This window comes from Lagenorhynchus albirostris, chromosome 2 (assembly GCF_949774975.1).
Source record: "Lagenorhynchus albirostris chromosome 2, mLagAlb1.1, whole genome shotgun sequence".
Lineage (NCBI taxonomy): Eukaryota > Metazoa > Chordata > Mammalia > Artiodactyla > Delphinidae > Lagenorhynchus > Lagenorhynchus albirostris.
In genome coordinates, this window is record NC_083096.1 from 180,699,880 (window position 1) to 180,720,622 (window position 20,743).

The following is a 20,743-nucleotide window of genomic DNA, read 5'->3' on the forward strand; positions in this document are numbered from 1 at the left end:
TCCCCAGCCAGCTCTCCTGCTTTGCCCACCCAGTGCCACTGAGGCCCCGGGACCCCTGAGCAATGATAGAGGGGCTCCAGGAAGGCAGCGAGAGCAGAGTCAAGCCCAGAGGTAGCCGGTGGAGCCGCCAGTGGCCTCTGGGCCCAGGGAGGCCTGCGAGGAGGCCCAGGGCTTGCTGGGCAACGCAGGGCCACCTGGCCGGCTAGGGCGCTCCAAGCGGAGCCCCAGGGAGAGGGGGACAGCTGGGGAAGGGCTGAGAACACAGCTTAAATCTCACGCCCTCATCCCTCACTCTGCATGGAAAATCCTCACCACCTGCTAGCCGGGAAGCGGCTGGCATCCCGTCCCCTCGTGGGCTGTGAAGGAATGCGGCAGGGCAGAAAGCCGCGGAGCTCAGGGTTGAGGGTCCACTCCACGGGAACTGGCTCCATCTGACTCCCTGAGGGTGGAGGGCTCGGGCCACCGTGGTTCGGGGCAGCCGAGGATCACTGAGCGAGTTTCCCGCCAGGCTGGCGGGACCGAGGCACAGAGCTTGTCTTGCCCATCATTCTTCCCACTCAAGGTTGACCCGGGAGGAGCGGATCCCACCTGCCCAGCCCCCGCTTGCACTATGGCAGTTCGCCGGGTCCAAAGCGGGTGGTCTCTCAGACCGGCTGCGCTGGAACGTACCCTGGAGTTTCCAGGATGAGATGTGCTGACCTTTAGATCATGTTCACTTGAGTTCCATAAACTCCAACCCTCAGACGGACGGGCATCCTCAGGCCTTGAGCTGAGCTGAGCAATTCTCAGCTGAGGCCTTACAGGAGGCTCCCTAGGCTGCCCTTGGCTCTACTCAGCCCTGAAGGACTCACATGCAGAACCCTATTCCCCAAAGGAAGTTAGGATGGTAGTGCTTAGAAAAGACTATACTTCCCAGACTCCCTTGCCAACGAGGGGTGACCCTATGACCAAATTCTAGCCAATGATATATGAGTGGAAGTGTTGTGTGCCACTTCTGGCCCCCGTCCTTAAAGGGATGAAGTTTGCCCTCCATCTTTTCTTCCCTTCCCTCTGGTTGGAATGCAGTTATGATGGCAGGTGCTGGAGCAGCCATCTTGGGCCACATAAAGAGGGCAACGCCCTAGGGATGGCAGAGCAACCAGTTGGAAAGAGCCTGGGCGGCTGATCTGCTCCCTGACACTGTGAGGCTGCCCTATCAACCCAGAATTTCTCTGTGAAAGAGAAATAAGCTTTAAGCCACTATTCTTTTTGTCTTCGTCACAGCGGCAGGACCCGTATTCTAAATACCACAGAAGGGACTGCAAAAGACGGGAAGCGTTGCTGGAAATAGACCGGGAATTCCTATCAGAGATCTTAAATTTTTCCCCCTTGTCTTTGCTTTTTTTTAGTCTGGAGGAGGCATCCCTCAGTTTGCAGGTTGAAGGGAAGCCCCCAAAGGACTAAAGGGCACCCCTGCAAGAATCAAGGTGGGGTTCTTGCAATCAGTCTGGCTCAGAAGTTGGCGTCTGTAGGATCTCCCCACCCCATCGTCAACAGGTGAGGCGAAGGCGGAGGAGCAGAGTCTCCTTCCCCACGATGAACACAACATTTTGATTAAACCACTGACAACTCTGCTGCAGGGCAGAGAAATTTGGAAACATCAGGAAGTCAACCTGTGAAGTCTTTGAAGGAATGTGATTTATGTGAAAATGTGATGAAGCTAACGTGTTTGGCTCCAGCGCTGGGGTGGCACGCCTGATTGTGGAACCCAATCTGATGCCTTCCTGGCTCCCAGCATACCTCTGCTTTCCCCGAACACGGGTAGCTGGTGCTCTGTGTGTGTTCCAAACCCAATCGGCATCTAAAGCTTTTATTGGAGCCGTATTTCCCGGGCTGTGTTTCCGGGCTGTGCATGTCTAACCGGAGCTACGCACACACACATACACACACACACACACACATGCACACCCTGAGTGACTGCACCGCGCTGCTCTCATGTCTGGGCACCAGGGACCCAAGTATGATTAGCTTTATGGGGTGTTTGTTGTAGTTTTACATAATTTCCTTGATGCACTGCAGACTTTTAAAAGGCGTTCACAGTTCCCTCCAGTTAAGCATCAGAGAAGGACCGAGGTCTGGTTTCCAGCCCCTGGAGTTCATGGCTTCATCCCCTTGCCTGCTGTGGGAGGTGGCATTCCTGTTGGACTCAGACAGGCTCCTGTGTGGGAGGGGGACTTTTCCCAGGTGGGGCCCCTTCTGAGGATGGGGGCTGTTGTAAGGGGGTGGAGACAATGAAGGGAGAAAAAGGAAGCAGCTCTGATAAAAGAATGGGGAGGCAAGGGGCCACAGGGTGGCTTACAAGAGAACGGCCATCGGTGTGTGTTGAGACGCGTTAGGAGGGCCCAGGCCAGAGCCTCTGCCTGGGGTGGCCACCTTGAAAGGTATCTCTCTCCTCGGGAACATCCCCTTGGCTAATCTCTGGCCAGCTCGGTCTCTGGAACCTCCCAGGACATGGGATGAAACAGTGGCTTCAGCGCCTCGGACCCGGGTCTGCAGAGGCCCAGGAGCCAAGCTGGGCCCCTCGGAGGGGGGCCGGATGCTGCTGGTCTTGGTACAGAGACTGCTGGATGCTTTCCCTCACTTTCCAGAAAGGGAACTAGGGTTCTGAGAGGGTGAGTGATTGGCCTGAGGTCACACAGTGAAGCAGTCCCAGAACCAGGTGCGCACCTGCAGCGCCTGGCTGCGCGGACTCGACTGGCCTGGCAGCGTAGTTCCAGCGCCAGTGGTTATCAGAGCCATTGCCCCCGCCCAGCCAAGGCTCTGCCAAGGAGGCAGTGTGGGCGGCTCTGGGGGAGGAAGCCCAAGGTCAAGCACAAGCCCTGCACATCTAGATACCACGGAATGGAAGGCGTGGGTGGGCGGGGCGGCAGAGCAGACCCAGCACCACTGCCCTGCTCCCCAGTCCCTGGCCTGGCCTTGGAGGGTTGCCACTGGGCAGCTCCGGCCTGGACGCCGGGGGCCTCTGTCAGGTGCTCGGGCCCCTGCGGAGAGGGGCTCAAGCTGGGCCGAGCCACGCTTACCCAGCCCCCTCACAGATATTTACAGAGAGCCTTCCACGCACCAGCACGGTGCGGGCCCCGAGGAGCGGCACGTGGCAAAGGATCACGGGAATTAGCTGGGATGTTTCCCAAGTTTCTGGGTGCTCCGCAGAGCTCTGAAGAGGCTTGCGTGTCCCCTTCTGGTTAAGGAGGCTGACTTCATTCTGATGTCTCCCTGGGCAGGGGCAGTGGCGTGGGGTCCGCAGGTGGATGAGCTGCGGGCCCACCCAGGAGCTCATGCTCCGTCCTGAGGGTACCAGGTGGCTTCAACAGGGCGGCTCTGGTCAGAGCTGCAGTTGAGGAGGGTTCCACCGGGCACAGCCTGAGCCTGGAAGGCCCTGCAGTTGAGGAGGGTTCCACCGGGCACAGCCTGAGCCTGGAAGGCCCTGCAGTTGAGGAGGGTTCCACCGGGCACAGCCTGAGCCTGGGCCTCCTGGCTTTAGTTCCTGGTGGCGGCAGTGAGGCCAAGCTGGCCGGAGCCTCCCCACAGGCACACGGCTGAGGAGGACAGCATGGGGGTGGACCTCAGCCTTGGGGTCCAGCCCCCGGGCGGGCTGGACCATCAGCCTATTGAGGGTCCACTTCCCTACTCAGAACCCTGTCCCTCCCGACCCCATCCCCAACCTTGTGGCTGGTGGGGGGATCCTCCCATCTGAGCACTGAAGGCTTCTCAGGATGAGCTGGTCACCACAGGTGCCACATGGCCTCAGCATGGACACTCAGTGACCGGACACTCGCTGCGCCCAGGAAGGGACATTTCAGCTGCTCCCTGGATGTGTTTCCTCCCCGCAGCCCGACTTCCAAGGGGGCCACAGGTTCTGGCGGCCCCATTGACCCGCTCCCTGAGGTCTAGTGTGATGACAGGTCTTTGCCTTGAGCCTCAGAGATCAGTGTTCCGGAACCCAGGGCCCTGTGCACTGGACGGCTTTCCCCGGGCCTGTTCTCCCTGAGCCCTCCGTCCAGGCAGCAGGAGATGCCACCGAGAGCCCCCGCCGGCTAACCGTGGAAACCAGGCACCGGCCACGTCCCGGCTTTTCGGACACGCTCGGTGTTTTGCATTCAGAGCTCTGCTCCTGACAGATGCTCCCGGCAGCGTCACTTTGCTGACAAAATGAAATCCAGCTCAGTTCCCATTACTTGTGTGCCTCCCTGTCTGGGAGCCAAGGGTGCCCCGTGTCCAGGAGCAGATGGGCCAAGGGCAGGAGCCTGGCCAGCCTGGCCGCGGGCCACAGGCCTCTCCCTGCCCGGACTGCCACCGCGCCCCTGTGTGCGGCCTGCAAGACAGAGGTGCCAGGCGCTCTCCACTCTGCTCCTCGCCCACGGGTTTTGTGCTCTGGAACCCACGTTTCTCATCTGTAACGTGGGCTGATATCTGGGTCCTGGCCGTCGCATAGGGAGCCCCCGAGGACCGGGTGGAATTGGGCAGGGTCCTTGTAACAGCTAAGTTCACTGTCATCTGAGCAGAATGGGGCTCCCGCCCCCGGATCCCCAGGCCCTGGAGGACCTCTGGCCCTGCCTGGGTGGCCCTGGCCGACCGGCCGCGCCTACTCACACATGGGCTTCAGCTGCCCGATGAGCTCCTCCTTGGTCCATTTCACCCACTCCTTCTTGTCGGTGTTGATGGAGCAGAGGACGGGCCCGCAGGGCTTGCCGCAGTCCTCGATGGCCGGGACATTCAGGTAGTGCACCAGGACGATGTCGGGGTTCTGGGGGGAGAGCACAGACACTGGTAGCATGAGGGTGGTACGGAGCCTGCCCAAGGTCACCCCAGCAGGTACAGACAGGCTGAGCATCTCCACGCCGGGCTTTCTCAACCTGGGCACCACTCACCCGTGGAACCAGATCATCGGCTGTAGTGGGGGAACACCCAGCAGCACCCCGGGCCTCTGGTGAGATGCCATTAAACCCCGCCCCCTCCCCCAAATCTCTAGACATTGCCTGTTACCCCCCGGGGGCCAAAACTGGCCTCCGTTGAGACCCACTGCTCTACATGTGGGCGGATTCATGTGTAACTAAGGACCACGCATGAAGTTAAATGTACCTCTAGCCTCATGTCCTGGACCTACGCCCACAGCTGCCCCAGCAGCTCCGCTCTTTACACGCACTTCCTCACTGCAGGTCCCTGGACGTCCCTGACAGTTATCACCACCACCCTCTTCTTAAGGGGGAAACGGAGTTCCTAAAGTTTAAGGCACCCGCGTCTTTTTTTTTTTTTGGCCACCCTGCGTGACATGTGGAACTTCCCTGACCAAGGATTGAACCCGTGTCCCCTGCAGTGGAAGCACAGAGTCTTAACCACTGGACCACCGGGGAAGTCCAAGGCATCCACTTCTAAGGGCTGGATGCCCCTCTGCCCCTCAGCCTGTGGTCTCCCTGCACAAGCATCTCTAAGCGTCGCCCAGGAGACAGCTGTCACTTGGAACCTCTGGAAAATCTTCCTTGGAAATCTCTTCGGAGCTTATGAACGGAAAGAACTCTCCCCGTGAAGATGGTGAAAGCACGGTTTTGTCCCCAAGTGGTTTTATTGAAATGGGGTAGCCTCTTGCCATCAGATCCAATTCAAGGTGACTGCGTCGCTCTCCACCCAGCACCAGCTCTGATAGCAACACACCACGGGGGCCTCTGTGGGGCAGCAGCTTCACTGCAAAGAGCACAGGCCCTTCTGTGGCCTTCCGTGGCCCCCCAGAGGGTGAGGCTGTTTATTGGGTCTTGTCAGTCCTGACAAAGTTGTTTTAAAAAAAGCAGCCATGTCACTTTATAACGCATCTGAATAAATGCAGAAAAACCTCCTACCCCAACCAGAAAGTATTTCTTGAACCGTAAGGAAGTGCATAATAATATATCAATGTGCTGCAGGGAACTCTGGAAAAGCCACTTGGAAGGTCCCATCCTGTGCTATTTGCCAGATACGTCTCCTCGGTTTCTCCCTCTGGATACCCAACCCCGAGTCCTGGGTGGGCGCGAGGACCCGGGCACGGAGGAGCCTGGGTCTGCGGTCACCTTTTAGGATCTGATCAGAGCCAGAGTAATACATGAATATGTGACTCAATCAGTGCGTTAATAAATAAGGACTCAAGACGACTCCATGACCGGAGCAGGAAAGTACACTGGTATAATTTTAAAAGATTTTCAATAAGGGTTGGAACGGAGAGTTTTTTTTCTTGCCGACGCTCAGTTAACCAGGAAATTAAATCCACACGAACAGGAGGTTTCTCGTTAATGGCAGCTTTTCTGGATTGCGGTAATCACGCCCCTTAATAACAATGATAATCCCTGACATCGCACAGCACTTTATTCTCTTCACAGCACTTTCTAGCCATTAGCTCCTTTGGTGCCCATGCAAGCTGGGGACACGGGCTGGGCTGGGCAGGGCAGGGCTGGGCAGGGCAGGGCTGGGCAGGGCTGGGCAGGGCAGGGCTGGGCTGGGCAGGGCTGGGCAGGGCTGGGCAGGGCAGGGCTGGGCAGGACTGGGCAGGGCAGGGCTGGGCAGGGCTGGGCAGGGCAGGGCTGGGCAGGGCTGGGCAGGGCTGGGCTGGGCAGGGTAGGGCAGGGCTGGGCAGGGCAGGGCTGGGCAGGGCAGGGCAGGGCGCTTTCTGTCTGCAATGAGGACCCCGAAAGCCCAGTGAAGTTGTGACTTGACCAAAGCTGCGTGCCTGGCAATGCAGAGCTGGGGCTGGAAGCCACAGTTCTGACTCTGCTTTCAGGTCCTGCCGAGACATCTGGTGACCTCTTTTTCGCCCAGGCTAACTGCCTTCCCATTTCATATTTAAATTCGTCCTTGCAATATGCCCAAGAGGCAGTGGGCTAGGTAGATTTGTCATGCCCGTGGCCTGGACGGGGTAGCCCAGGAGAGAGGGAACCATCCTCCCTGTGCCCCAGCCCTCTGTTCTTTCTACCGACCAGCACACTGGCCTCCTCGGGCTGGGAGCTCCTGCCTGAGTCTGTGCTTGTCCAGACGGCAGCGTCGGCCACTGAGCAAGACAGAGTAGGAATCAAAGGGATGCAGGGGCCCGCAGGCCACTCAGGGCTTCCTCTGATCACAGCCCCTGGAGCAGGCGCCCAGCCCTGCGGGAGGAAGCCAGGATGCCAGATGTCTGGGAAATGAAAGGCCCTTAGCTTCCTGCCCCACTGCCCCACTGAGCGCAGCCTGGGCACCTGGAAAAGCTGTGGGAAGCCAGGGCGGTGGGAGGGCAGGCGGGGGCCTGGGAAGCAAAGGGCACAGAAACCCCCAGAACTTGAGCTCCTGCCCCACAGCACCCAGACTCCCCTATCTCAGGAAGTCCCATTCCTTCCTTCAGGGTCCAGCTCCATTTCTGCATAACCAGCCTCCACCTACTCTTTGAGGACAGGCACAGGCTCGACACCTCTTCCTCCAGGAAGCCTTTCTGGATACCTCACCCTCTGTACCTCCACCACAGCAGGGTGGAGATTGGGTAGAGATTGTCTTACTAGTCTGTAAGCTTCCTTCGTCTGCTCAAGCACAGGGACAGTGCCCGGGAGCTATCACAGCATCCGGCAACGCCTGCTGTTCATTTCTTTTTTGCAGAGTTGAATCAGGCTGACTTTGGATCTTCTATCCGTACTCCTCCCAGACGTGTGCTCAGCTGACACCTGGTTTTGGTTTTGTGTCTTCGAAGGGCAGGGCAGCTTCTCTGAACACAGGGTGTTCGTAGGAAGCTAAGAGGCAAGGCTGGTTCTTAACCTTTTCTGGGTCTAAGGCCTCTGAGAATTTGATGAGGGCTGTGGCTTCTCCACTCCCAGCCCAGAAGAACTCCCCAAGGCGCATCAACACTGCATTGCAGGAGCGCACAGACCCGGTGGTCTGTGGACCCCACATCTGTAGCCAGGGACTTAGGGATTCAAAATCCACTGTGGCCCCTTTCAACTCAGGGGATGCGCCCAACACGTACATCCCCTTCCCAGGAGCCTCCATCCTGGGCCCTGGGCCTTGATACAATTAGGAGAAGGCCCCAGTCCCTTACGGCATCAAGGAGGCTGCGTTTGGGATTCGGAAATGCAGAAGCAGCCTGTGTCATGCTTTATATCTTTAACACAAATTCCATCCCAGGGCCTGGAGTTCCTGAGGCCGAAACTCCTGAGTTGAATTTTAAATAACGGCTTCCTGGCTTGAGGCTGGTTTTAAGACACAGAGTGATTGAGGTATTTTTTGGAAATTGGGGGCACACAGCACTTCTTGGCAACGTTGTGATTTTATTCGCTAGTTGTACATTTTATTGGGTGTTTCTGGCAGAAATATATATTAGGCGTAGAGTCCCAACGTTTCAGTTTCATGGGGGGCTTATAACATTGTCAGATCCTCAGGGAGTGCGGAGCTGTCGGCAGGGAGGGGCAGGCTGGCTCCAGGGGACACGAGGACACCCCCCACCAGACCCGCCCAGACTCTCGGTTCTGGACGGCTGTGGAGCCGGCCTGCCTCCCCCCCCCAACCCCCACCCCCGGGCTGACGTCCTCTAACGGCTCCCTGGGGTTTACCACCCACGGCAGACTTTGCAGGTCGCAGGTGTCACCCAGAGGCTCTCCCTGGGCTACAGAACGTCCGTGAAGATGCAAGAGGCCGCCCCCGCGAGGAGACGGTGGCCTTGGCAATGACCCCCCCCCCAAATGTCCAGGAGGCCTGTCCAGTGTTAGAGGCCTGGGGGAGCCCAATAGGGCGGCTGTGGAGGGGAAGCTGTGGACAAGTGAACGTCTCAGAGAACTTCCGTAACTTTCTGGAAAGAGCCACGGACTAGGAGACCCCTCCCTCCCTCTTGGTGCCTCAAGTTCTTCACCTGTAAAAGGGCACAGCCTGTCCCCCTCCCCTGCCCGCCGTCAGGCTGCAGCAGGGGCCGCGACGGGGCCTTGGCGAGGTGCGAAGTCCCGTCCGTACAGGGTCCCGCTGTCCTAACGCCTAGGTGTCACCAAACCCCGGAACAAACAAAACGCTGGTGTTTCTCCGGAGAGCACGACCGAGTCGGCTTCTGGCAGGCAGTCTACACACTTACAACACGCACCTTCTTGCTGACAGTCCGTCTGCCCCGACGTTCCTCTTACTGTCGTGACGCCCCTTCCTCTCCAGGCCTCGCAGCTGGGCCTTCATGCCCCACCCCGCTTAGCACCCTCCGCCAGCTTCACGGCCTTCAGCCCACCACGTTCTAAGGGTTCCTCGATTTCTCCGTCCAGCTCCACCTCCCGGCTCTGCTCCAAGCTCACCTGTCCCACTGCCCATCGACAGCTCTTGTTGGGACCTCAAAATGCCCCGGCTCACGTGGCCCAGCCTGACGGCCGCTCCCCACAGCTGGCCCAGCCCGGGCTCCACCCAATGACCAATGGTACCACCTGCCCTCAGGGGCCCAGGTCAAAGCCCTTCTCCTCACTTCCTCTCCCTCCAATCCGTCCATCACCAAGCTCTGTCAATTCTCCCCCTCAGGTAAGCCTGCCCCACCCACTCAGCCCTTCGTCCCAGGAGCCCACCCAGTCCGGGCCCCTCCCCCGGCATCTGCTCACGTCCTCTCTCCCCTCCCTCCCCATCCCTCTCCCAGCCCCAGCAGGCCTGACCCTCTGATTCTGGCGCCGGCTTCCTGGCCCGAGAATGAGCCGCACACTCCTGACACGGTCACAGGGCCCCGCCGTCTGTTTTCCTCTCCGGCCACTCACGCCCCGCTCCTGCCACCCGCGTTCCCCGAATCTGCCGCGTGCGTTCTCTCCTGAGCTGTCCTCTCTGGCTGGTGGGCTCTGTGCCACCCATTGGCGTGAGCATCAATGCCACCTCCTCTTGGACACCGTATTCAGAGACCCCCCAGACATGGTGACACCCTGCCCCGCCCGGGCCCTACTCCCTTTGCATCCTTTATTTTCTTTACAGCACCCACGCCCAATTCTCATTTCTGAGCGGTTTCTGCTGGCTTTGGCCTGTTTTCCCACCTAGAAGCGAGAGCTCCGGTGGCCGGGCTCTGTCTTGCTCGGTGGTGGCGGGGGGGTTCCTGGAGCCCGGAGCGGGGCTGTCACACCAGAGATGCTCTCCCCACCTGCTGAGTGCTGAGGGGGGTGACAGCTGAGCTGCCCCAGGGGTGCTGGCCTGGCTGGGGCGGGTGGTATGGGCCCCTGGAGCCCTCTCCCCACCCCAGCTATCCTTCCTGAGGGACAGACGGACTTGTGAGGAGAGGACAAGCGGCCTGGGAGGGGGAGGAAGTGTCCACCCCCTTGGAAGGGGGCGGTAGCCACCGAGAGGCCCCGGAGCTCTCGGCCCCTCTGTGCTAGGCTCCGCTGGTCCTCAACCCAGCTCCTTCTCAGGTTTTATTTGGAAATGTGAGGTTTGGACTTGCTGTCGACCTAGTTCCAGCTGCGGGGCTGCCAGGCAGAGGACTGTGGGCTGTAGCTGCTGGAAGGGCATCTCTGGGGGCCGAGTTAGACTTTGTCTCCTAGGGCATCTTTTCCAGTTGGAGCCTTTCACCTGAGCTGGGGGAACAAATGGGAGCCAGGAGAACAAGCTGGGGACCTTTACCTCCAGCGGCACAGGAGGGGCTGGAATGCTCCACAGAGAATGCTGGGCTAAAGTTAAACCAGCTCCTTGGCTGCAGGACTTGTCAGAGCCTTGGCGGCACCCCGTGCAGGAGGATCTCTTGGTGGGCACTTTGTGGGCAGGTTTTCCAAGCCTATGTGACCTTGAACCTGAGCACCTCTTGGGACCCTAGTGTCCTCTGGAACACAGTTTGGGAACCTCTGAGGGAATTCAGAGCCCAGGGAAAGCGCCTCCGGCAGCTGTTGGAAGACAAGGGCCCTTAATGCTTCCTGGGTCCCTTTCCCCTGGGGCCCCTCCCTGGCCTAGCCTGAGGCTCACCGGGCGTTCAAGCTGCTTTCAGGGGACCTCCAGGTTTCTAAGGAAACGCCTGACCGATTGGGCGCACTGTCCCCACAGCCCTTTCCTCCCCAGAGCCCCCCTTTCCCAGCAGCTGCGACTATAGTTCTTCCCCGACCCGGGGTGTGGCGTGGGGCTTCCTGTTGGAAACACTGAGGGGCTCAGGTGAGAGGCCAGGGCGGGGGACTCTGTCTCCCCTTCACGCGTGGGCCGTCCTTCCTGATCTGGGTACTCTGGGCCTCTGGGGTCCCTGCGGGCAGGCCTGGGACCGGGGCTGAGCGCGTAAAGGTGGGGTAGGGACAGGCAGGAGAAGGGCATGGGGGCTGGCGGAGGGGACAGCGGATTTAACCTTCTTAATGACAGTGACGGGGCTTTCAGGAAGGGAGACTGAACAAGAAAGCATCCCCCGTCCGCTCCTCCGCCAGGCTTAGCGCTGTTGTGCGGTGTTAGCGCCGGTGCGGCGGCGGAGGGGGCAGTCGGGGCGCCAGTGGCGGCACCTGTGATCCGGCTTAATCCGCAGAAGCTGTTGCCGCAGACACTACAGATTTCTAGACCCTGGTGCCCAGGGCGAGGCGGGCGCAGCAGCTCGGGGGAGTGGCAGGTGGAGAAGGGCTGCAAGGTGTCTCTCTGACGGCTCCCACAGGCCCTTTCCGCACGGCTCCCACGAGGGGGAACCGCACTCGGTCCCCCCAGCCGTGGCAGAACCCGGGCCTGGAGGGCTGGGGCAGGAGGGGGAGGTGGCGGAAGGGTGAGAGAAGGAGAGAGAGAACGAAATAGGCCGAGGCGCTCAGCAGAGAGACGTGGGAAGCCCAGGTTGGTGGCAGCCAGGGTGGATGGGGGTGGCACAGAGACTGGGGGCGGCAGGGATGCCAAGCTTGCCCCTGGAGAGCCCTGACCTCCAGCCTGGAGGAGACGCCCACAGCTCCTGCGGCTTCTGGCTCCGAGGGCTGAGGGTTGAGGTGCAGGGGTGCTCGCGGTGGGCAGACACTTGATCTGGCCGAGCCTTAGCTCTTTAGGATGGGGGAGATGAGTACAAGTGGCCTTAACCTTGCTGGAGAGAGGGGAGGCAGGTAAGGGGCTCAGGAGGCAAGGGCCCTGACCCACAGCCGATCCGAACGGGCCTTCCGTAATCTGTTACCGGTTTGCGATGCAGGTGGGGAGGCGTTCCGGTTTGCGGCGGGGAAGCTGAGCCCTGCGCCTCCTGCAGCTCACGCCTGCTCCAGGGTTTGTACCACAGACCCTGGAATGGACTGAAAGTAGCGCGATTTCACCAGAGGCTCAAGCGGCCCAGAGCAAGAGGCTTGGGGAGCTCACGTCCTCGCGGCCATGGCCAGCGCTGGGCACCAGGTGGCTGGACGCCGGGGGTCCTGCAGCCCCAGCCCAGGACCCTACCCTCCGCTGGGAGGGAAGAGGCAGCTTCCCTTTCTGTGGAGTAAGCAGGACAGCGGCGCAAGACGTGGTTAAAAATGCAAAAAGCTGTTGGTTTTGTTAAAGCAAAATGCAGCTGCAACATCTGTGTGACCCTTGTTTGCAGCTGCGTCAACGCTAAGCGTTCGATAAATCAGGGTGGCATGGTGCTCCGTTTCTTCTGTGGCTTGGCCATTAATCTCATGCCAGTTCTCATGAAAAATGAAGGAGAGAGGCTGTGTGATAGTGAAAATGTATACATTACCCAGAAAGTCATAATAGCATGTAATAGTGGCCACACACCTCCCCACTTGCCGCCGGGGGAGGGGGCCGGGTCTGCGCACCACCAGCCCCGGGGGAGGGAGACAGAGAGTAAATCAGCATCGTTTGCGCCGCAAGCCCGTTCTGTGATTGCCTTCGTCCTATCAGCATCATTGATGCAGATTCTGAAAGCCCCACAAGCCTGATCTTCAGAGGCAGAGCCTTCCCCATGACCGAGGGTAGGCGCCCATAAAACAGGAGTGCAGAGCAGGCAGAAAGAAGGGCCGGATTTATTAGGGAATGAATAAATGATGACACCAGGCAGCTCAGGGCCGGGGGTGTCACCACACTGCAAGGCGGAGAAAAATCCTCTGGCCTGGACTCCAGCTGCCCTGGGCGGCCTGGCACCTGTTCGCCACTCTGGATAAAGGCACGAGGTGGGGCCGCTGTGCCCATCAGGTCTCCTGGGGTCTGCCGGCCCCTGCAGCCTGCTGTTCCCCTCCTGGTTCGCTCTTCCCCAGCTGGGGAAACTCAGGTGCTCCCGTGACCAAGTCCACATTTCACCACCATCTCGGGGTGTGTGCTGGGTGCTGCTCAGGCGGCGGGACCGTGCCTGTACCCCCAGCGCGCACCTCCCGCTGGGCGCCTCTGTTTGCAAAGACTGCTTTCTGAGTGTCAGCTGTGTGCGGGCCCCCCTTCAAGCCCCATGAAGCATTCCTCATTCACTCCCTTCAACAACCCACAGAAGCAGGTGCCATGGTTACATATTCGAGGGATGCAGACTCTCAGCTCAGGGCTCCACAATTCACCCAGCCCGCAGCCCGCATCACTGCGCCTGCCCTCCACTGGGGCCCTGAGGCCCTGAGGGAACTCGCCGGACGGTGGCTGGAGGGTTGTGTGCCCAGCCTCGGTGCCCTGGGCATCAGCGGCCCAGTTAGAATCCGTGCCAGGGTGAAAATGGGTCCAGGGAGCCTGTGGGGTGCGGGGAGCCGCTGGGAAGAGGGGTGGGGCCGGCCTGTGAGCTCTGTAGGGCGGGGCCAAGGCAGCAGAACCCCTGTCTCCACAGCAAGGGCCTGCGGTGGCCAGGACACCCTCTGTGGCCAGGCAGTGCTGTGCGGTGAAGGCAGGGGTAGCCGCAACTGAGCACCTGGCGACTGGGGGGGCAGACCCAGGTCCCCAAAGTTGGGGCCTGTTGAAGAAGCAAGAAAAGAGAGAAAAGAGGGAGAGTAGGAAACAAAAGAGGCACCCCGGAGCCCCCAGTAACAGGCAAAACCAGCTGTCAGCTGCACACTCCCTGGGAGCCAGGCCCCCTTCACGGGCTGGGTACCGGATCCCCCGGTCCAGTCCAGCAGGGCAGGGGACACAGACAACCTCCTTGCTCCTTTGCCAGCGCTCAGCAGGGCGGGGGACCCGGCGGGGGGGCGATGCCTGGGAGAGGCTTGGGGGGCTCACACGGGCTTCCCCTCCTGCTCCAAGTGGGGGCAGAGGCCTGCAGCCCCGGGGGAGCTCCCGTGGCCCCTCGGCCGGGTGGCCCTCATTAAGCCCACGTAAGCACCGGAGGGAGTCGGGGGCCGGCAGCCCTTCCCCGCTTCGGAGGGAGGCTGGAAGACTTAATTAGTTAATGTGGATGAAGTGGTCTGAAGATGAAAAACCCTGGGTAATTGCTCAGTGCTGCTGCTGCCGCCACCGCTGTTACACAATTACCAGAATTTTCCAGTCATGGGAATATAGTTAAACAATTTCCACCTGGTGTGGGCTTCCGGGAACGCTGCCGGCTTAGGGGCTGGCCTGCTCCGTCCTCTTTAACCCACAGGTGATGTAGGAAAAACACACTAATTGTGGGAAATCACGCCTGTCACAGTCCCGGCCACCTGGGGACCGCTGAAGTAAAGAAGAATGGGCCACTCGCCCCGAGCAGATAAAGACGCTTGGGCTCAAAGAGAAGCCCAGGATGCCGTCCATCCAGACATTCTGCAAGCCTCTGAGCAAGTTCTATCCAAAGGCCCCTGGAAGGTTAAGCCATCCTGGAGGATGCCGCTGGGGAGGACGTTTAATCGTGCAGCGGGACCCCACTGCACCCCCGTACCTGTGGGGCGGGATGTGTGGGCACATTTTTGGATGGACAAACGGAAGCCAGGAGAGTCACACTGGCTCAGGGCCAGGCCTTGCCTTACTTATAATCATCCTGCATGATCTGGGGGAAGAAATGCCCAGTAAAATCTCCACGTTTGCAGATGACGCTAAACTGTCCCGGGTGATGGAGCGCCGAGTCATTTGCGACGGGTCACGAGAGGATCTATTTAGTGGATGCAAAGTGACAGATGGAGCCCATGTGGGCAAAGCGCAGGGCAGTGTGCTCAGGGAGAGTAAAACAAATTGCCTGTGGGGGCTGGTGGGGCTGAGCTGCCACCCATCAACTCAGGAAGACCCCAGGGGTTTCTGGAAGCCACTGTCCAGAGTCGTTGCTGGGACCAGGAAGGACCAAGCCCGGAGAGTCTGACACGAGGGCTCTTTATCAGGAACCTTGATTTGGGGCTGCGAATGTACGGGAGAGGGGAGCATCCCTCCAGGAGGGGTGGATGGCCACGGGAAAAAGAGATACGGATTTTTCTGGTCAGAAAGACAAAAGCCAAGGGGAAATGTGACTCAAAGTCTCTCAGGTCAGAAAAAGGAGAAGAAGGTGAACGTGTGTGTTTTTTTCTCCAGCTCCCTGAATACTAAGAATATGGGTCCCCCCCTGGAGCTCAGGGAGTCATTTGTGGCACAAACTCTGCACAGTGGGCAGGTAACGTAGGAGACTCATTACTCCCAGGGAGAAATGGGCTGAAAAACAGAAATCGATTTTTTTTTTTTTTAATGGGCGACATTAGTTCCTGGATGGCTGACCTGTAAGGAGTTACGGAAGGAGGTCAGGATATCGGGGGTCATCTCTCCCTGGGACCCAGTGGCTGGAGGTACCATGATGCTCAGGGCCTCCACTGGGGTGGATCCAGGCCGGGAGTGGCAGCCGGGGTGTTAACTGCCTGCTGCTTCCTGCTTGCCAGGCACTGGCCAGGGACACGGGCTACTGTCGCCCTGCAGTTGGCAAACCTGAGCCTGGATGAGGTTCCTTTTCTGTCTCCTGCGTCGTCTGCTCTCACCTTGAATTCATTTTTGACATATTAGAAATCACTGCAAGGGTTGCTCCAACCAACCCTGGGATAAGAAGCCTTGGGCCTTGCTCTGGGATGTAGAGCTCAAGGGAAGGAATCGTGATCAGGGTGGGCAGCCCGGGCCCAGCAGGATGGAGCGTGGGACAGCTAGGCATCGCGTGATCAGCTGTCAGAGGGCTGCACTCCCCCTCTTCTGACCCCCTTTCCTCTCCCAGGAGCCAAATCTACAGGCTACATGACCCCCCCTCACTAGCCTTACAGAGGCCCTGTTTATGGCTTAGACTGGCCATGTCCTCCTGGGAGGCTGGAAGCCAAGCCCACGGCCGTCCCCTCCCTGCCCCATTAGGCAGTGGGTCAACCCCATCAGGAGACAGTGGCCCCAAGCGGTCATCCAGGCGCCTCCAGAGTGACGGACGTACTCTGCAGCCCCTCGTGTCCGTCTGCTCCTCACAATGGCTCTGGAGGAAGATGAGCACATGCCACCATCCCCGTCGGCCCCATGAGCCCCCTCTGACCGAGAGGCGCCCTGTGATCTGCACCTGGCTAATGGGTGGCAGAGCTGAATGTGGCTCTGGTGCGTTTGGTGCTCTCACGGTAAAAGCATCCAAGTGTTCTTTAGGGAGAAAGCCACCCCTCCCTGACTCAGTCCGGGGATGGAGCATGTGACTCAGGCTGGCCAATCGGAGCCCTGCATTCTCTGGGCCACGGGGATTGGCCATGAGTCCCAACCAGAGGCAATCAGAGCTAATGGCTAGACCTGGCTAGATCCCCTGGGGGGCAGGGATGCTCTTTCCTGCTGGACCTGAACCTGAGATGTTGAAGCCTAGAGTTCCTGGAAGCCATCTCTTGCCAGCACATGGAGTCCAAGAAGGAAGCCCCGTGGAGGAGGCAGAGCCCAGGGGAAGAGACCGTAAGCCTCCATGCCATTGACCGAGCCACTCGATCCAGACATGCCTGAAGCCAGTCCACCTCAAGACTTTTCAGTAACTTGAGCACCCAGATTTCCTCTTATCCTGAAGCCAGTTCAAGCTGAATTTTCTGTTGCATCAACAAAGAGATCTAACTCCTAAACAGACCATATGTCTTCCTTTTGCTAAGCCACTCCTCTCGCCACTACACAATTCAGACTGTCCTCTAGTTACAAGAACCACCATCACTATGGTTACTGAGAGCTACCAGTTATTCAGCACCTGTATGTTCCGGTGCTGGGTGCTAAGTGCGTCACGGGCTTAGCACACTGAACCTGCACGAAGTCGCACTGGGGATCACCATTTCTGCTTTACACATCAGGAACACGAAGGGAGAATTAAGTGGCCCACCAACCACCCCCCACCTTGAGCCCAGGTCTGTCTGAAGCTAAAAGTGACGGTGAGGGAGAGTGGTCCAGAGTGGTGCTCTGGAGGCCACTGCCTGGGTCTGAGTCTGGGCTCTGCCTCTTCCCAGTCGTGAGCCTTAGGCAAGCACATCTCAGTGCTTGTTTTCTCACCTATAAAATGGACAGAATAATAATACCTACTGCACGAATTTGTTGTGAAGGCTAAATAAATAAAGCATTTGAACAGTGCCTGACACATGGTAAACCTTCAAAACTGCCAAGTATTCTCATGACCGACTTCTCAAACCAGTGTAACTTTGTCTCACAATATTGCTACAGGTAATGTTTCCCTAAGATTTTTGAGGACTTGTATGTGGACCAAAACCAAATTGATTCAGACATTGCTTGTTTGAGAAGTGTAATTCTTAGACAGGAGCCCATTGAGGCAAAGGTAAGGAATTCTTTTCAAACGTTGGAGCAGCATCTTTTCTTTTCTTTTTTTTTTTTTAATTTATTTTATATTCATTTTTGGCCGTGTTGGGTCTTTGTTGCTGCACACGGGCTTTCTCTAGTTGTGGCGAGAGGAGGCTACTTTTCATTGCAGTGCGTGGGCTTCTCATTGTGGTGGCTTCTCTTGTTGCAGAGCACTGGCTCTAGGCACGCAGGCTTCAGTAGTTGCAGCACATGGGTTCAGTAGTTGTGGCTTGCAGGCTCAGTAGTTGTGGCGCACGGGCTTAGTTGCTCTGAGGCATGTGGGATCTTCCTGGACCAGGGCTCCAACCCGTGTCCCCTGCATCGGCAGGCGGATTCTTAACCACTGCACCACCAGGGAAGTCCCAAGAAGCATCTTTATCTCCAGTGGATGCTCAGGCCATTGGAGGGTTTGAATGAGCTAACACCCGTCATTCTTATCCAGACAACAGGATCCGAGACAATTCTCGGCTATCTTCCAAGTGCCGGAAGAAAACAAAACCACATTTCTCCAAAAAAGTTTTGTCATTTAAGTGTCCATGAATTCAAAGAGCTATCCACCCCACCCCCATCCTGCCACGTCGCTGGAATGTGTGGTATTCTCCTGGTCCACTGGGGACGTTTCTGGTCCTCGGCCAGATGATTCAGGCGTCAGGTGACTGGCAGGTCTTCGAGGCACCCAGGTCTTTCAAACTCTTCTCTAATCATCACCGACCACCTCCTCATCAGGACACTTTACATATTTTAATTTGTGCAGGAAAGATCCTCAAACATCCTGCAAATCCCAGGATTTGAACTGAACTCGTCTGCATATTCCTCTCGGAACAGAGGATGATCGAGTTGGGAGCAAACTTTGGGATCATCCAGGCCGACGTCTCCACCCACTTCCATTTCCAGCTGGGAAAACTGAGCCAAGAGACGCTGTGGCTTGTCTAGTGTCTCCCAGTGGACAGGGAAAGAGTGAGGACAGGGGACACTCCCCTACCCCCCACCCTCTGCTGGCATCCTAGCTCTGCCCCTTCCTGGGGTTCGGAACCACCTGAAGCCAATGGTTGTACCACCCTTGCTTCACAGAGAGGACGTGCAGAAGGCCAGAGCCGGTTCTGTTCACCCACGTGGCACTCACAGTGAGGCTGGCTTCCCAGTGGTTGTCCTTCTTTGCAACCTTGACTGTGAACAGGCTCTCAGCATCCTCAGTGGGCTGGAACGTGGCCCTGTTCTTATTCTTTAGAGCTCGTGCTTTCCGTTCAGCATCTTCCCGGTGCTAGCGATCGTGGGGCAGGTATGCTTAGCAGGAAAGTCTGGGAGGCTGGGACCTGTGCCACCCTCCCCCTGTTCTGGGGGAGCATCTGGGGAGCCCCTCCACTAAATCCTATTAAAGACATAAACCCCAAAGCTCTCCCTTGACTGACAAATAGGCCGACTGTGGAGGCAGCAGAGGATGAATTGTGCCCGGCCCATAGAGCATCTATAGGATTTTTATGCTCTGACAACTGTAACGGCGAGATTCGAGCCATTGTTTTAGAAGGAATCATGATTATATTGGGCAGTATGTTTTTTTAATGTGTTCCCCAGTTCCTCTCTAACACTTTGGTAGGACAAGATAAAGTGTAATCATTGAAGTAATTGTGGCACTCAACAGTTTATGTCTCGAAAGAGTGACCGGGGGTTAACAAAGCCATGGCAGGACGAGGTTTGGATTCGAAATTAGTTTTTCTTTTTGTTACTTTCTTCTTACATCCTTCTTTATCTTCCTTCCTTCTCCGTTGGCTCCTGGAGCTCGCTGATAGCCTGTAAGCCTCCTCGGGTAATCATGGGACCTGCTGTGCTAATGACACAGGCAAATCAGCGGCCACCTCTTCTGCAGAGCTGCTGCAGTGGGGCCGCCCCTGCCCCAGAGCCCGTGCCCTTACAGGCAACGCCGGCTTGTCCCCCAAACCAGCGAGGCTCGACATCCCGGGTCCCAGCACCGATCAAGACCTGATCTCTGGCGCCACGTCCCGAAACCGCCGGCTGCCGCCAAGAGGCTGGGCTGCCCGATGCCGGCCCCTCGCAGAGGGCAGAGGAAGGCGAGTCCACCGACTCCGAAAGCTCCTGGAATCGTCGCCTCTCCTGGCAGATGCCACAGTACCCTTGGGGTGGAGGGCTGTGGCCCACAGGGGGCTGAGGACCCCGTCCCTCTGCAGATGGCGTGCTAGAGAGCCTCCTCCAGCTTCCTCGGGGGTCTCCAGGCATCTGCCAGTGGGGGCAGACCTGAGCCACAGAGCTGGGAAGCCTCAGAGCAATCATGGGGCCACGGCTCCCGCGCGCTCTAGTCTACGACGCTGTGATGTCAGCAGGGCAGAAGGAGGGTAGAAACGTAGGAAGGGTGAGGCTTTTCTCTGTCCCCGAGGCCACCGCCCTGGTCTGGCCCTCCTAGCCTTAGCCGTGTAACCTGGCACAGCCTTCTGGCAGGTGTCCCTGCCTGGAAGCCAGCCCCTCCCATCTGACTCCCAGCGCCCTTTCCCCAAGTCCCAGCTCTGGTAGTGCCGCGAAGCTTCCCTGGTTCCTCATTTCCTGTGACTGCAACTCACTCCCGATAACACAGGCCCCCACGGTCGATCGGCCGGATCTGCCCTTCGTCTACAGCTCCCAAGTACCGTCCTCAGGCCCCCGGCTCAGTCCTCGGGACCACTCAGCCTGCTCTGCCCACCCACTCTGTTCCCAGGGCCTGGGCCCCTCCACCCATCTCGGCAAGTCCCCATTCCACCTGCTTGTCGTGACCCAGCTCCAATGCCTCGTTGTCCTTGAAGCGTCCCCCAATCCTCCCAACCAAAAGTAACTGCGTTCTCCTTGGAGCCCAGAGCAGCCCTCTGTGCCTCCTTTAGCGCGGCCGGTCCTGCCCGTTTCACTGATCTCTGGGCTGAGTCTACACTCCCCCTCCAGACACCAGGCTTATGTGCAACAATGTGGAGGGACTTGGAAGGCATTATGCTCAGTGAAATGTCAGGCAGAGAAGGACAAATACTGTATGTTATCATTTACACGTAGAATCCAAAAAGCGCAACAAACTCGTGACTATAACAGAAGAGAAACAGACTCAGACAGATGTAGAGAACAAACTAGTGGTTACCGGTGGGGAGTGGGGGGGGGGCACGATAGGGGGAAGGGGTTCAGTGGTACAAACTACTACGTATAAAATAAATACGCTGCAAGGACATATTGT

General features: G+C 58.2%; 1 protein-coding gene across 1 annotated transcript in view; it reads right to left on the reverse strand.

Moving 5' to 3' along the window:
• Positions 1 to 20,743, reverse strand: part of CAMTA1 (calmodulin binding transcription activator 1) — an 893,482-nt gene that overhangs the window by 107,611 nt on the left and 765,128 nt on the right. The window contains exon 7 of the mRNA XM_060141561.1: positions 4,630 to 4,783. Within this exon, the coding sequence (XP_059997544.1) occupies positions 4,630 to 4,783 (154 nt within the window). The remainder of the gene's footprint in view (positions 1 to 4,629; positions 4,784 to 20,743) is intronic.